The 14,681-nt window shown below is 41.8% G+C and overlaps 1 protein-coding gene across 1 annotated transcript in view; it reads left to right on the top strand.

The window, feature by feature from the left end:
- Positions 1 to 14,681, top strand: part of KLF7 (Kruppel-like factor 7 (ubiquitous)) — a 92,956-nt gene that overhangs the window by 39,642 nt on the left and 38,633 nt on the right. The window contains exon 3 of the mRNA XM_006759422.2: positions 8,192 to 8,822. Within this exon, the coding sequence (XP_006759485.1) occupies positions 8,192 to 8,822 (631 nt within the window). The remainder of the gene's footprint in view (positions 1 to 8,191; positions 8,823 to 14,681) is intronic.

Here is a 14,681-nt window from a genome sequence, read left to right as displayed (position 1 = left end):
GCACAATTTACAATAGCTAAGATCTGGAAACAGCCTAAGTGCCCATCAGCAGATGAGTGGATTAGAAAACTGTGGTGCATCTACACAATGGAATACTACGCCGCTATAAAAAAGAAGGAACTTTTACCATTTGCAACAGCATGGATGGAACTGGAGAGCATTGTGCTGAGCGAAGTAAGCCAGTCGGAGAAATATAAATATCACATGGTCTCACTCATATGTGGGATATAATGATCAACATAATTTGATGAACAAGAATAGATCCAGAGACAAATGGAAGGCAAGTAGACGGAGAGAGCAATCAAAGGAGTTGTATGCATGCATATTAACGTAACCAATTGACACAGATATTGGAGTGGTGGGGGCTTGCCTGGGGTGGGAATGGCTGGGGGGGGGCGGGTCAAGCATGGAAAAAGGAGACATATTTAAAACTTTAGACAATAAGAAAAGAAAGGAAAATGAAATGTATTTTAATAAACACTACCTTTATAGTGTGCATACATTTTGGGGGGACACCCTGTATATATGAATAAATATTTTCCATTATGTTGGAATAGTTTGGGGAGGAGAAACCCTGAAGAGGTTTCAGTAGAAATTCCCCAACGTTCACGTTTATTTAGGATTCAGTTAATTTCCACAGTGTTGTCTCTCAGAATGTACAAATTACTAGAGAAAAATATTCAGTTGGGTTTCAGCTCCAGGAACCGGTTGATGTGAGAAGCAGTGGAAAGGAATGCGATCTTGGCGGTTCCAGTGCTGTGGTTATTTTGCAGAGCACAGCAGTTCTGAGTGATGTGTAATCCTCTTGCACCTCTGGGGTGTGCTATCGATGGTGTGTGTTTTTTAACCTAATAGCTAAGAAATGCAGTAAGAGATTTTCACTTATGCCATATATTGCTTACCCACATTTTCTAGACTAAATTCATTCTCTCCTAACCTTCCACCCTAATATTCTTTGGCAGTGAAAGCCAAGAAAAAGTAAATATTTATTTAAAATTTTTACAGGAATCACTTTCTAGAGCTTACAAGGTTGATTGTTGTCGCTGGTTCATATATGCTCCCTGCCCTGAGTTAGGTTCAGTGTTAGGTTCTCCTTCTCAAACCTGTTTTGAAATGTTGAAACCTCGGAAGATGGGCATCAAAGTTTAAGTGCTTGGTGTCTGAGGTTCTTCTATGGGCTTACTGAGCTTATGAATCATAGGGCTTCTCTCCTGCAACCCTTGAGAAAAATGGTACCAGAACTCTCTGGCCATATAGTTTACTTCCTTTCCCATCTTTCAATTCGAATCTAAAAGATGAGAAATGTTTCAGAACCATTACATCATATCATCCTTGGGAGGGAAAGTAAATCATACAGTTCCCATAAATACCAGTCTTTGCAATCTTACAGAGGTTTCCACGTTGGTGTCAGAGGTCACAGAAATAAAGATTTTAAGTTAGAAAAGGATGAGTATTTTAGAAGATCACTTTAAAAAAGAAGCCCAGCTACCTACTACCAGTAGTTTGTGTCAGTTGAAATTTTTACTCTGGGATGTATATGAAGATTTCAAAGCATATAAGAGTAATTAAGCTTTGGGACACTCCCAAGAGAAAGGTAAGAGATCCATCTCCCTGTTTCTGTGCTTCATACTCTCTGGGGACTGTGGCACCATGGTTAATAGCACGTGACAAAACCACACATAATAAATGTCAGGAAGGGGCTCCCATGGGCAGCCACGTGCAGTGCACCTGTGTGTGCAGTTACTTGGGTGAGCATTCTTTCTGGGAACCCAAGTGCACCCCTTCCTCACTGGGAAAAGCATCATCAGCATCATCAGTATTATCATCATCATCACCAGGTCAAGGTCTCATCTCAGAAGAAGTATGGCTTTGAAAATTCCCATGAAGTGGGAAGCTGTATTTCCCCATAAATTTGCATCTGTGTTCTTTCTCCAATTTGTTTTCTCTTTGCACTTTTAACTCTTGGGCATTTTAAGTGAATGAAATAGGTGAAATATCTGGGATTAAGGGCAGTTGGCTAAAGGGACCACAAATGACTAATAATTGATTACAAACATAGGGTGGCATTTTATTTCAATGGCTCTGTATTATCCCAGGGCAGGGAGGTGGAGGGGGGGTGGAAGGGAGGCACATTAGCAAAATGCAATGTCTTTTATTTATTTATTTATTTATTTATTGACTCACCAACTCAAGTATACATGGATCCAAAGACTTCAAATAATTACTCAGGGCAGTATTATTGAGTGGTGGCAAAAATATTGGACCAATGACTTTGTCTTCTGATAAAATGAAAAAACACAGAAATAAAAACCTAGAATATTTTGTGTTCTAAGCACTTGGTTTTAGAGGGATGGCATTGAGGAACCTGGACTAGAGTCTGCCCAACCGAACATAGATATAATTACAGTGGTGGTGATGGAATGGGTTGTGAGGTGATTCCAGCTCATTTTTTTTTCCATAAAGTTCTAACTCTAAGCCACTTCAGACACAGAGATAGCTCTGCCATCCGAGATAACACAGATACAAGTTTAGCTCTAAATGATAGTTTTTACTGTTTGAGAACTCACATGGTATAGCTACCACAATCATTGCTTTTAAGGAGATCATGATCTTAATATTAATAAACCAGCCATATCACCAGTTTATGGGCTCTTAGATTCATTTTGGAGATTCTGTTTATTTGTCCAGGATTGAAGAGGGGTGGCTTTCAACACTTGGCAGTCAGTGTATTTTCTTAACTCCATTTTTTTTCTAGACCAGGCTTCTTGCAAGAGAGAGACTTTATGCTGAACTCAGAATGAAAATGATTAGTGGGAGGGAAGATGAAAGATTGTGCCAAGCACGTGGGCATAACAGAAAATAAAGGAAAATAGGCGAAGGATATCCTTTCAGGAGAGTTATAGGGGAAATGGCAAAAGTGCCTAGAGATGTTTGTAATCCTGACTGGCAAGTTTCAAGTAATTTATGATGAGATAAGGATAGGTTGAACGAAAATCATTTTTGTGCTCTTGGCATCATCATGCCCCTATATGACCTAATTTCTTACATATCTGTTGATTCTGTGAAAGTAACTACCTTTTGCCAACAGCAAGGAGATTTTGGTGAACTTTATTTGTGCTACAAGACTTGGGATATCCTGTTCTCCATCAATTTCTGACTTTGTAACCTATCATGGAAGTAGTAGGCACACACACACACACACACACACACACTCATGCTCTCATCCCCCTGTTGTCTGTGTCCATTGGTTTGGCTTATATGTATGCATACAAGTCCAAGGATTATCTCTCTTTTAAAAATATTCATCTTTATTGTTGAAAGTGATCAAGATGGATTAGTGGGGGAAAGGAGGAATTTTCTCTTTTAATAAGCATTTCAACTAGTACTAAGGCTATGAACAAAATGGAGAAGGTATTTAAAAAGATTTAAGGATGATCATTTCAAAACTAATTTCATGTGATATTTGTTAGGAAACTGGGAGAAGAAACCATGCATTTCAAAGTTAAGATATCAGAAAGCCTTCAAAAAGCTCATCTGTGATTCACTAAGAAGATCACTTTGTACTGGGCACATTTCCTTCCCATTGCTGACTCTAAAGGATTTTTGAGGGGGTGGAGGTTGAGCCAGTGGCTCAAGCATTTAGTTGTGTTGTTAGGTGAGACTGAGAGCTGAGGGGAGCCTCCTTTCTCCAAGGTATGGTACTAGACATATTTGTCATTGAGATATGCCAACTCTGATTTGAGTTTATTGAGAGTGTTGGTTTTGGTAGACAAACATTTGAATTCTCTATCCAAATTTACTATCTGGAGATGCTCCTCGTTTGCTTTTGGGTTGTTTTCTTCTCTTTCTTTCTCTCTCTTTTGAAATTATTTAGACTTACAGAAAAGTGGCAAAAATAGTACATACAGTTCCATCTACACGTTGCTCAGCTTCCCCTAATGTTACATAACCAAAGCATAATGATCAGAACCAAGAAATTGCTATTAATACGATACCATTAACCAATCTATACACTTTATTTGAAATACATATTCTCCCCACCAATGTCCTTTTTAAAATCCAGGATCCAGGCTGGGATTCATTGCATTTCGTTGTTATGTCTGTCTCCCAGTCTCCTTCAATCTGTGACAGCTTCTCCGTCTTCCCTTGTTCGTCATGACCTTGATACTTCTAAAGAGTACTGGCTAGTTATTTTGTAAAATGCCCCTCAATTTGGATTGGTCTGATGTTTTCTCATGATTAGGTGGAGGTTATTTATTTTTAGCAGGCATGACACAGAAAAACATTGTGCCCTTGACAGCCTATCATATCAGGGGTGCATGATATAAATGTTTCTTATTACTAGTGCTGCCAACTTTGATCATATGGTTAAGGTGGTACTTGCCAGGTTTCTCTACTGTAAAATTGTTTTTTTGTCTTTGTAATTAATAATTTGTTGGGAGATCATGTTGAGACCAGGCAAATACCTTGTTTCTCATTATACTGCCATCTACTAATTTTAATATCCATTGTTGATACTTGCCTGTAGTCATTATTAATTTGTTGTTTGCCTAATGGAGATTTTTCTATATCTATCCTTCCTTCTATGTTTATTAATTGTAATTTTACTCTAACGAGGAGCTGGCCCTTCTTTATCTGTTTGTTTATCCTATTATTTATTTATATCACTATGGACTCACAGATATTCATTTTATTCCATTGGTGAGCATACATTATTGCCATCATTCTTTTTTTTGTTGTTGTTCATATTGTCCAGATTTGGCCATTCAGAGATCCTTCAAGTTGGCTTCTGAGTCTCTTTGACATATACCACAAGATAGTCTTGGCTCATCTTTTCTAGTCTTTGTCCCAGCCTTTGAATCAACTATTTCTCCAAGGAGTCCTGTTTCCTTTATTGGATAATGACATTTAGAAACCAAGATCATGGTGCCAGGTGTTCTCATTGCTTGTGGGGGTATCTTTGCTTGTAGATTCTTCCCATAGACAGAAGTAGGCAATAGATGTATATAGACTCATATATGTATATACACATTTATTTCTATGTATACCTCTGTGTGGGTATATTAAAATCTATGTATAAATAATGATGTCTAAAATTCTAATTAAACACCATAGGCATTTCTTAAGGGAGTTCTTATAATCATTAAAAAAAACATTGGAGACAGACTTTTTTGTTGGCATAGAAACAATCTAACATTAAAACCCTCCTCGTTCTTAACATTTTAATCTCCAACATTTTTGATGGGTTTCTGATTGACAGATCTTCTCTATCTAGGCTATATCTCTAGCAGATATTACAAGTAGATTTCTCAAAACAAAAATTATTCCACAGTGATTTCATAGGGCTATCCAGCACACCCTAATGGTTACTCATGCTTTTCTAATTCTTAGCTTTAATAAGAATGCCCTGTATTAGGATTGCAAGTGACAGCCTCTTATAAGTGGTCCAGATTTTCCTTTATACTGAGATCATTAGTGTGACCCATGTTCACCTGGGACTCAAACTAGAGCTTACTGGGTAGGTTATCATTTTTAAAAAATATATTTTTATTGATTTCAGAAAGGAAGGGAGAGGGAGAGAGAGATAGAAACATCAATGATGAGAGAGAATCACTGATTGGCTGCCGCCTGCATGTCCCCTACTGGGAATCGAGCCCACAACCCCGGGCATGTGCCCTTGACTGGAACCTAACCTGGGACCCTTCAGTCCCCAGGCCGACACTCTATCCACTGAGCCAAACCAGCGAGGGCAGATAGGTTATTTTTTTAGTCCTCCCAGAAGAGTATGTAAATGTGTTGAGAATATCTCAGTTCATCAGAACTCTGAGCATGAAACGATATGAGCTTTCTAACAATCACAGCAATATCTAGTGACTTTCAAATATTTGAGCTACAAAGTATATAAGAGGACATGGCATACAAAAGCTCTATCTATAGACAGTGGTGGCTGGGGGTATAAAATAAGTACTTGCATGTGAGGCAGGGAACTGCCTCAAGTACCGCTTATAACTCACAATTCAGCTGATTTTTACCTGGAACATACCTGTGTCTCAAAGGTCTGGTTCTACCCTTTGGGCAGAGCTGAAGAAGCACTATAGTTGTCCCAGAACACATGTATTGGTGACCACTTCTAGGATTGCTAGCGTCAGCATGGTCCAGTATAGGATGTCAGCGGATGGCTTTGTGTAGATCCGAGTAAAGTAGCATGACTAAAGTAAAGTTGATTTTTATGTTTGTTGAATAGTCATTATGTACCTGTCGAGTGCCAGACACTGTGCTTGGGAGGTGATGGTTTGAAAAGAGAAGGGGAGGTTTAAGGGAGGCTTCAGGAGGAAGATCTTTTAATTCAGAAGCGAACTGACTGGAGCTAACACTGAGGGCTTTAATTCTAGAAAGAATAAAGTTATAACGTCCAGCAATGACATGGAAAAAGGAAAGGGCAATTTTTGAGACATGGAATTCAGAAAAGGGGCAAGTGAGGATAATGCAGATTTCTAGCCTGAGAAGGTGGTAGTGCTGTTTTCAAATATAAAGTGGTCGGAAGCTACTGGCGAGAGCTATTGCTTAATAAATAAAATAGAATCAAACGTTACTTTTCCAATAAGCTTTCCTTGATTAATACCTCCACATGATAGAGTGTAGAATTCCTTGCCCATTCATCCTCTAAGAACTTATCACCACACTTTATGTTACTTGCTATCACCTTGCTTTGCAAACCCATGCCATTTTTAGCTTGTAATTGTTTATTCTGTCCCTGCATCACATGGACTTACTACTGTCTCCTAACACAGAGAGAACCTCGCACCTTGCTGTGGACACTGTAGTTGAATGAACACTTGTGACTTGAGTGTTGAATAAAGACTGGAACCAGTCATTAGTTTATACTATTAAAAACCAGTAGTGAGACCCAGAGGTGAATCATAGCTAAAAATCTGTTTTTCTTATTCAGTAATGCAGAGTTTTACCCGAGGTTGATTACAAAACCAATCTTTTGAAATGTCACCACAGTAAAATCTTTGACAGATACAACACAGCTAGGTATATCATTAAAATATATTCTGAGCAGAATAAAAGCCTAGAATCAGAACACGGGTTGAAAACACAGAAGCTCTATGGAGGCAGTAAATTAAGAGCTAGTCACATTTTAAATTTGCCATCGGTATTTCTTTGTTGAAGTTCAGGAGTTAGGACAAATTGAGCTGGTGTAAGTTAGCACCATGGTTTTATACAAGATTCTGGCAGACTAGGATTTTTAAGTGAGGAGAGCTTTTCGACCAGAAATGTAAATATCCATTTTTGCCCTAAAAATGCTTCCACCATCTTACAAAGACCCACGTGTCCCAGGGATGAAGATGTGTTGAAATTCGGAACTTCTCATTCCCTTTTCTCTATTTCTTTACCAGGTGGGAGCTTTATGGTGAACTTAGATGGGGTTTTATCATTGACCAGTCAGATAGCTGTGTTTGAACTTGTTTTGATCACATAGAGATGTTAAACCATGGTAATGGACTCGTGCTTCTTGCTACAAAATAGGTAGCAATTGTATTTTTAACAACTTCCGGTAAACACAGGGGTTTTGTCTTGTACATCAAAGGTGTTACAAAGGCATTCTTTTAGAACAGTATTCATTCCTGATGGTTAGGCAGTCCATGTTCCAGGCCGGCCTTGACGTCGGCTGCTTGTGGCTTAGGTCACCCCTTGGTTTGGGTGGACACGCTTTGTTTTTCAGAGCAAGTTGGAGAGTGGCTTAGTTTTGTGGTTTGCTCATCTAGTAGAGAAACGAAGTTGCACTGTGGGGAGTCTTGTCTTGGTATGAAAACCTTGTCTGATTCTATTGCTTCGTGCTTAGATGGGAGCTCCTAGGGAGTATCTCATCTGCTGAGTTGGACTGTGGGGCAGGAGGTCATTTTAACATTGAATGTTCTCTGAGATCTTGATGGTGTGAGATGGCCCTTCCGGGCCTCGAGTTCCCCATCAGTTCTAGCAGTTGAACTCCTAGAATGTGACCCTGTGAACCCTTCAGGGGTACTCAGGGAGTGAATAACAAGGTCGTACCTGTCAGTAGGAGAATTCCACATCCGAGCCATGAAACCCTTCTCTGTGTCTTCCCGAATCTGCCTCCTGTGCCTGTCAGCATGTGGCCTCCTGGTGTTCTTTGCCTCTGATAGCTGTTTCTCTCCCCCTCCTGCAGACATGCCTTGAATTGGAACGCTACCTGCAGACGGAGCCCAGGAGGATCTCGGAGACCTTTGGTGAGGACTTGGACTGTTTCCTGCGGGCTTCTCCTCCCCCGTGCATCGAGGAGAGCTTCCGGCGCTTAGACCCCCTGCTGCTCCCTGTGGAAGCGGCCATCTGCGAGAAGAGCTCGGCCGTGGACATTTTGCTCTCTCGGGACAAGTTGCTCTCGGAGACCTGCCTCAGTCTCCAGCCAACCAGCTCTTCTCTGGACAGCTACACAGCCGTCAACCAGGCCCAGCTCAACGCAGTGACCTCATTAACGCCCCCATCGTCCCCTGAGCTCAGCCGCCATCTGGTCAAAACCTCACAGACTCTCTCAGCCGTGGATGGCACAGTGACGTTGAAACTGGTGGCCAAGAAGGCTGCGCTCAGCTCGGTCAAGGTGGGCGGGGTGGCGACGGCGGCGGCAGCGGTGGCGGCAGCTGGGACAGTTAAGAGTGGACAGAGCGACAGTGAACAAGGAGGGGTCGGGGCCGAGGCATGCCCCGAAAACAAGAAGAGGGTTCACCGCTGTCAGTTTAACGGGTGCCGGAAAGTTTATACAAAAAGCTCCCACTTAAAGGCCCACCAGAGGACTCACACAGGTAGTGGTACAAGTCGGCCGCACGTGGCTTCTTCTTTTTCCTCCCTTAGCCTCCTGGTGGGAAGGGCTTCTCTCTGTTCATCCCTGCCAACTAGGAGGTGATAGAGAGGCAGGAGGGCCTGGGTGGGGAGGCACATGACTCACTTGTTGCCTTAAGATGTGCGGTTGCCCTGAGCACAGCACACGGGTGTGTCCCTCGCGGGCTGTGAGATCCATTCAGAGGCTGTGCCCCCCCCTGAAGCATAGGATCAAACAGTTCCCAGGATGCCGGAGCGGGGCCCTGCCCTCGTAGTGACTCACAGCCCTCCGTGACACATGCGCTTGTCACTCTCTGACACTTTTCATTGTTTTGTGAGTGTAGTTCTGCCGTTCGATCAACCCCGGAATCCGAGGCGGTACAGTCGAAAGAATTCACAGTTAAACAAGGGAGCTGGGGTGTCCCCCTTCCCTCTTTGCCCAGCATCCCTGATTTTTCATCAAAGTCACCAACAGCAGGAGGGTTTCAGAGTTCATTAGATGCGATCATTCTATAATTAATTGGCATCTCCTCTTTTGCATTGTTCTCTGGCGCATGCTTTATGGAGAGATGGCGGAATGGCTTTTTAATGAGCTTGTTACCGAGGAGTTGCTGAAGTGATTACATTGCTATGTGTGTGGTGGGGGCGGGCGGGGACAGACGGGGACTCTGTATTTTCCCCAGGACTTGGGTAGTGACTCCCAGGAATCAGATTGATCTTTGGAGCAAATGGGATAATTTGGAAGAGTGGGATTTACCGAGAAAAGGCTGACATTGGCGCTTCCCTTGGAACTGGTCTTTGTTCTCTGCTTTGAGATGGAAGCGTGGGGCTGGGGTCTGTTCTTGGTGTTAGCATCCTCGGAGCAATTACTGTCGGTGGTGGGTTTTAAATGAGTCCGTGGCAGTGTATTTGCCTGTATGGTCTTTGGCTGCTGTTTGCACAGTATAAGCTGAATAGGGAGCCCTCCAAACGTCTAAGCAACAGGATAAGTATTGTTGGAGAGAAGTGAGTGATACATCTAAGTTAGGAGGTGTCTGGCGAGAGTTCTTTCGGGGCTCACCGCTTGTCTTTCTGGTGCTCTGGTGGCTTGTGGGCTGTGCCACCAAGGGGATGTGCAGTGCACAGTTCATTGGCTGGAAAAGCAGAAAACCTGGGTTCTAGTTTTAACTCTGCCACTTACTCGCTCAGTGACCTTGAATGTGTCCCTTTGCCTCATGGGCCTCATTGTCCACATCTGTCATATAATCTGACTCTTAAAGCCCCTGTCAGCTCTACTGTTCTGGGGCCTGTGGAATGCCTTTGTTCAGTACAGAGGAACTTTCCTGAATAGAGATGTATAATGTGACTAGAAGACATCACTGTTTTGAACCACGGAATTACAGTATTCCCATGGGAGGGTGAGGGCTGACATTGCTTCCTCTGAGCACTGGACTTAGGCATGCACTCCTCCAATTCTGTACTCAATTCCCCGTGGCTCTTGCTCGGTTCATGGGAAGGTCTCCTAACATCACTTCTGCGTCCTGGGGCTCAGGTGTGGAGTCCCACTCACAGTTTCCCATCAGAGTTTGGGTTCACATTCTCCACTCCACATACACCAAGGCTAAGGCTTCCTGTTGTCAGCATTATTTCTCCCTGATGTTGTCCTGAAGGTCGTTTCTTTCTCAAGTCAATGAGTAAAGCAACGACAAGCCATTGCAGTGTTCCAGACTTCAGTCGTGACTCATCTCCCTCTCCCCACAGGAAACTAGAGAAAGCAGGATGAGGTGAGAATGTCCAGTTTTGTTTGGGTTGTGGAACGCATGCTGGTGGACACATTTCTGAATTGTGGACAGTAAGACAGGCTACATCCTGCCTTGTGTGGTGGCTGGACAGCTCTGGGGAAGCAGAGATTCCTTTTGGGGGGGAGCCCAGAGCATATTTTTCTTTTTTTAACACCTTCTTCCCAAAAGATGTGTCAGAAGGACAACTCTTTGGAGTGTTGTGTTATTTGGTGCTTTGTTTGGGGGGCATTGTATATTCGGTGATCATCAAGGTGGAGCTCATGTGTTCCCCAGCACCTATGCCTACTTACATGGGTGGACTCCTCCACGTCGGGAAGTCACCCAGGGAGGCACCACGCATTATTGGAAAGGCAGCGGTGCAGAATGGTTGAGAGCAGGGCTTTGTAGGCAGGTGGACTTGGCTTTGAGCTCTAGCTCTACCACTTCCTGGATTTATGACCTGGATAAGTTATTTATCTTCACTGAGTCTCATCTTCTTTATCTGGAAGATGGGGACAGCTGTGTTCACCTCCTAGATTGCTTTGAGGATTAAGTGAGAAACTATATGCAAAATACTTGTAAAAGCTTATTAAAAGACTAGAGGCATGATGCAGGAAATTCGTGCAAGAGTAGGCCTGCACAGCCCAGGCTGCCTCAGCCCTCGCAGCTCGGCTTCGTCCGGACAGGACAGTCATCCGGACGGTCGTTCTGCTGTTCAGTGTTCGGTTGATTTGCATATTATGCTTTTATTATTATAGATAGCATATGGTTAGTTGTAGATGTTACTACTGCTGTTGATGTTGATTAGTGATGATTGCATGAAAATAAAGCCCCACAACTTTAAGTCACTTAGCCAAAGTAAAATATAGGCAAAGAGCAAGAAGCTTTTCTGTCCTCACTCCCGCACTTTCCGTGTGGGGCTGATGATGTTCATAGACACTGGTGGTGGAGGGTGAGACTGGACATGCAAGCATTGGCCATTGACGTTGTCACTAATGTGACCAGGGCTTTTCTAAGACAACACAGGAAGCGATTGTGTGGCATCCTCAAAGCCAAGCATGGGGGGAAAAGTAGCTGCTGTAAGAAAGAGAAACAGACAGGAGAGAGGCAGAGGTGGGGATGAGGGATGGGGAGAGGGAATATGAATTAATTTGGATTAAGTGGATGAGAATCAGAAGTATTTATTTGGAATTGGTGTGAATGGGGCACATGGGGAACTGCAAACAAAGGTGATAATTTATGTGGTGAGGATGAACTAAGAATAATGGAGAAAGCATGAAGGATGGAATCAAATTAAGTGCAAGCATATCAAGGAAATGGACTAGTAAAAGCTCGAGGGCAAAGGTATATGGTGATGGGAATTCAGGAAGAGTCTGCTGATATGAGTGAGTGGGCTGGGGAGAGCGGCTGACCTAAGGTTGAAATACAGTTTAAAAAAATGGGTTCTGGTTGGATTCAGGCAAGTTGTTTTAACACAGGGCTCACTTTAACTCAGTGGAAAGATTTCCTTATCTTTCAGCTGGGGAAGTGTTTTGGGACAGAAAAAAATGAGAAAACTATTCAAGAGAAATAGGGGAAATATTGGCATTTTGTTCTCTAGAGTGTGTGTGTGTGTGTGTGTGTGTGTGTGTGTGTGTGTTGGTGAGATGTATTGCTAGATGTTATCATTCATGTCAGCTACTCAGAGACAAATAAAGGAAAACAGAACCAGTTGGTACCTGAAAAAGCGTGGGCTGCTCACAGATGTGTAAAAAAAATCATGCATACAATAAAATGTTAATAAATGTAATTATTCCACTGTCTTCCCTTGTAAATTCTTTCCTTAGGGAACTATGAAAAAGCCAGATGCTTATCTGGGAAATGTCCCAGAATTATTCTTTTGAAAAATATTAACACTCCATTAGAAAAAGCCTTGCCCTGAATTATACTGAAACCTAGATGACTATAAATATTTAGATTCAGCAACATGTTGGAGCAAAATTTGCATTGTATATTTTACATATTCATATATTGAAAAGGAGACAGTTGCAAAAATGAAATAAAATAATGTGTAGGTCTCTGTCTATGCATAAGAAAGACAATACTCTGTTAGTAAGCTGGGATTGCTTGCATTGAGGAATTTTAAAAGTGTTATTCATTTAATCTTTATATAGCTAGAATTTAGAATTTACTGAGCTGGAAAAGAAAGGTATGCTCCCCCTCCACCCCAAACCCTTTGGTTGGTTTTTGAGGATGCTGAATCCTTTAAACTTTTTGCCCTGGAGGATGTTAGGCAATGAGGTGATTTTTTTTTTTCCCCAGGTAGCAGATGTTCAAGTTGGTAGCTTGGGCACAAATGCTGATTACCTAAGGAGGTGAAGTTATGGATGGGGGACTCAGGGGTGGCAGGGTGTGTGTGTGGGGGGGAGAAGATGAGACAGAGCCTGGGACAAAGGGAATATTGTGAAGTAGCAGAATCTCAGTGAAAGGAAGCACATAAAAATGGACATATGGTTTATTCATTGGGAAGAGCACTTAGTGCTGGCATGAGTATAAATGTCCTTTAGCAGCCAAGCCATTCAGACCTTTCTCTCCCACTCTGTTTGCTGGTCTTTGTATAATGTATTTTTCCTTCTCAGTAATTCAACCATTATGATCATAATTTTATCCATCTTCTTGGAGTCAGCTAAGTAATCCTAATATTTTGATGCAGGAGAAATCTTTACTTTCAGTTTCCCCAAAATCACCATTTTGCTCATTTTTAGCAAAAATCAATTTGTTAAACTGTTAATAGATTCTATGCAAAAAGAAAAATAATTATTTTTTACATTTCTTCCTGATCACATCTGAGATGGGAAAAAAAAGGATCTGATTGAAATGATGCTTTGTGTTCAATGAGCAGACTTTCCTGGTATGAGATTCATATGAAAACTTGTTCACATTTACACCAGTAAGAATGAATCCTGTTGGTAGTTAGGACAAAGGCCAGCAATGAAATCTTTGGTTGTTGGTCACAGAGGAGGGAGAAAAGAAGCCACATTCTCACATGTGCTATTTGGAGGGTCCTCTGTAGGGACTGGGCTTGCTTTAGTCTAATATATGGGTGGTGATGAGCACATTCTAGATTTTGCAATGGAGGGCGTAAAGGGATGTTTTCAGGTGGAAAGGTAATAGAAGTGTGCAATTAGCATTTTATATCTGCTTTGGGGCAGGTCATAATGAATTAAGATGTGGTACAATCTCTAAATTTAATTAGGATTTAGGGAAATAGTTTGCTTTTAAATGAAAAGGTGTCTAAAAATATTACAAACAAAAAGATGAGCATTGTGTTTAAGAGGCAAACGAAGTGCTTATTTTATACATATAATGAAAGTTCTTTAAAGGTGAAATATTCATTACTTATTCAACAAACATAAAGCACTTGCAATGCATTTTTTGAAGTCTTCTAAAAATATAACCCTTTTAATCCTCATATTAACATAATGACATAGGCACTATTTTTATTTCATAAATGAGGAAAATGAGGTCCAGAGAGGTCAAGTAACTCGTCCAACTTCACATAACTCTTAGGTGGCTGGTCCAGGATGCTAATAAAACACTGTTGCTCCCATCCAAGCTCTGTTATGCTAGCTAATGAAGGAAAAGGAAGTCAAGTAGATAGTTTTCTTAATGACACATTAGTAAGGAGATATGAGAAACATATAGTTGAAATACAAATTGACAATGGAAAATACTTTAAGTGTCTCCTAAATAGATAAAAGTTGGGCAAGTCTTTAAAACGTAGTGCATCATCAAATGACTAAGTCCCAGAACAAGGAAATTACAAAGAAATGGTGTTCCATTTCCAGGCCCATTGTTGTTACTACTGTAGCTACTGTTATGTGATCATTACTATTAAACCAGTTTTTTAACCTTAAGATTAAGGAGAGACTTTTTTGTAACAGCCCCAATACACTCATTAAAATGACAGGTGTTGCGCCCTGGCTGGTTTGGCTCAGTGGATAGAGCGTCGGCCTGCGGACTAAAGGGTCTCAGGTTCGATTCCGGTCAAGGGCATGTACCTTGGTTGCGGGCACATCCCCAGTGGGAGGTGTGCAGGAGGCA

Source organism: Myotis davidii, unplaced genomic scaffold, assembly GCF_000327345.1.
Source record: "Myotis davidii unplaced genomic scaffold, ASM32734v1 scaffold394, whole genome shotgun sequence".
Classification (NCBI taxonomy): Eukaryota; Metazoa; Chordata; class Mammalia; order Chiroptera; family Vespertilionidae; genus Myotis; species Myotis davidii.
Note: the sequence above shows the minus strand (reverse complement) of the source record. Positions and strands in the feature narration are given on the sequence as shown.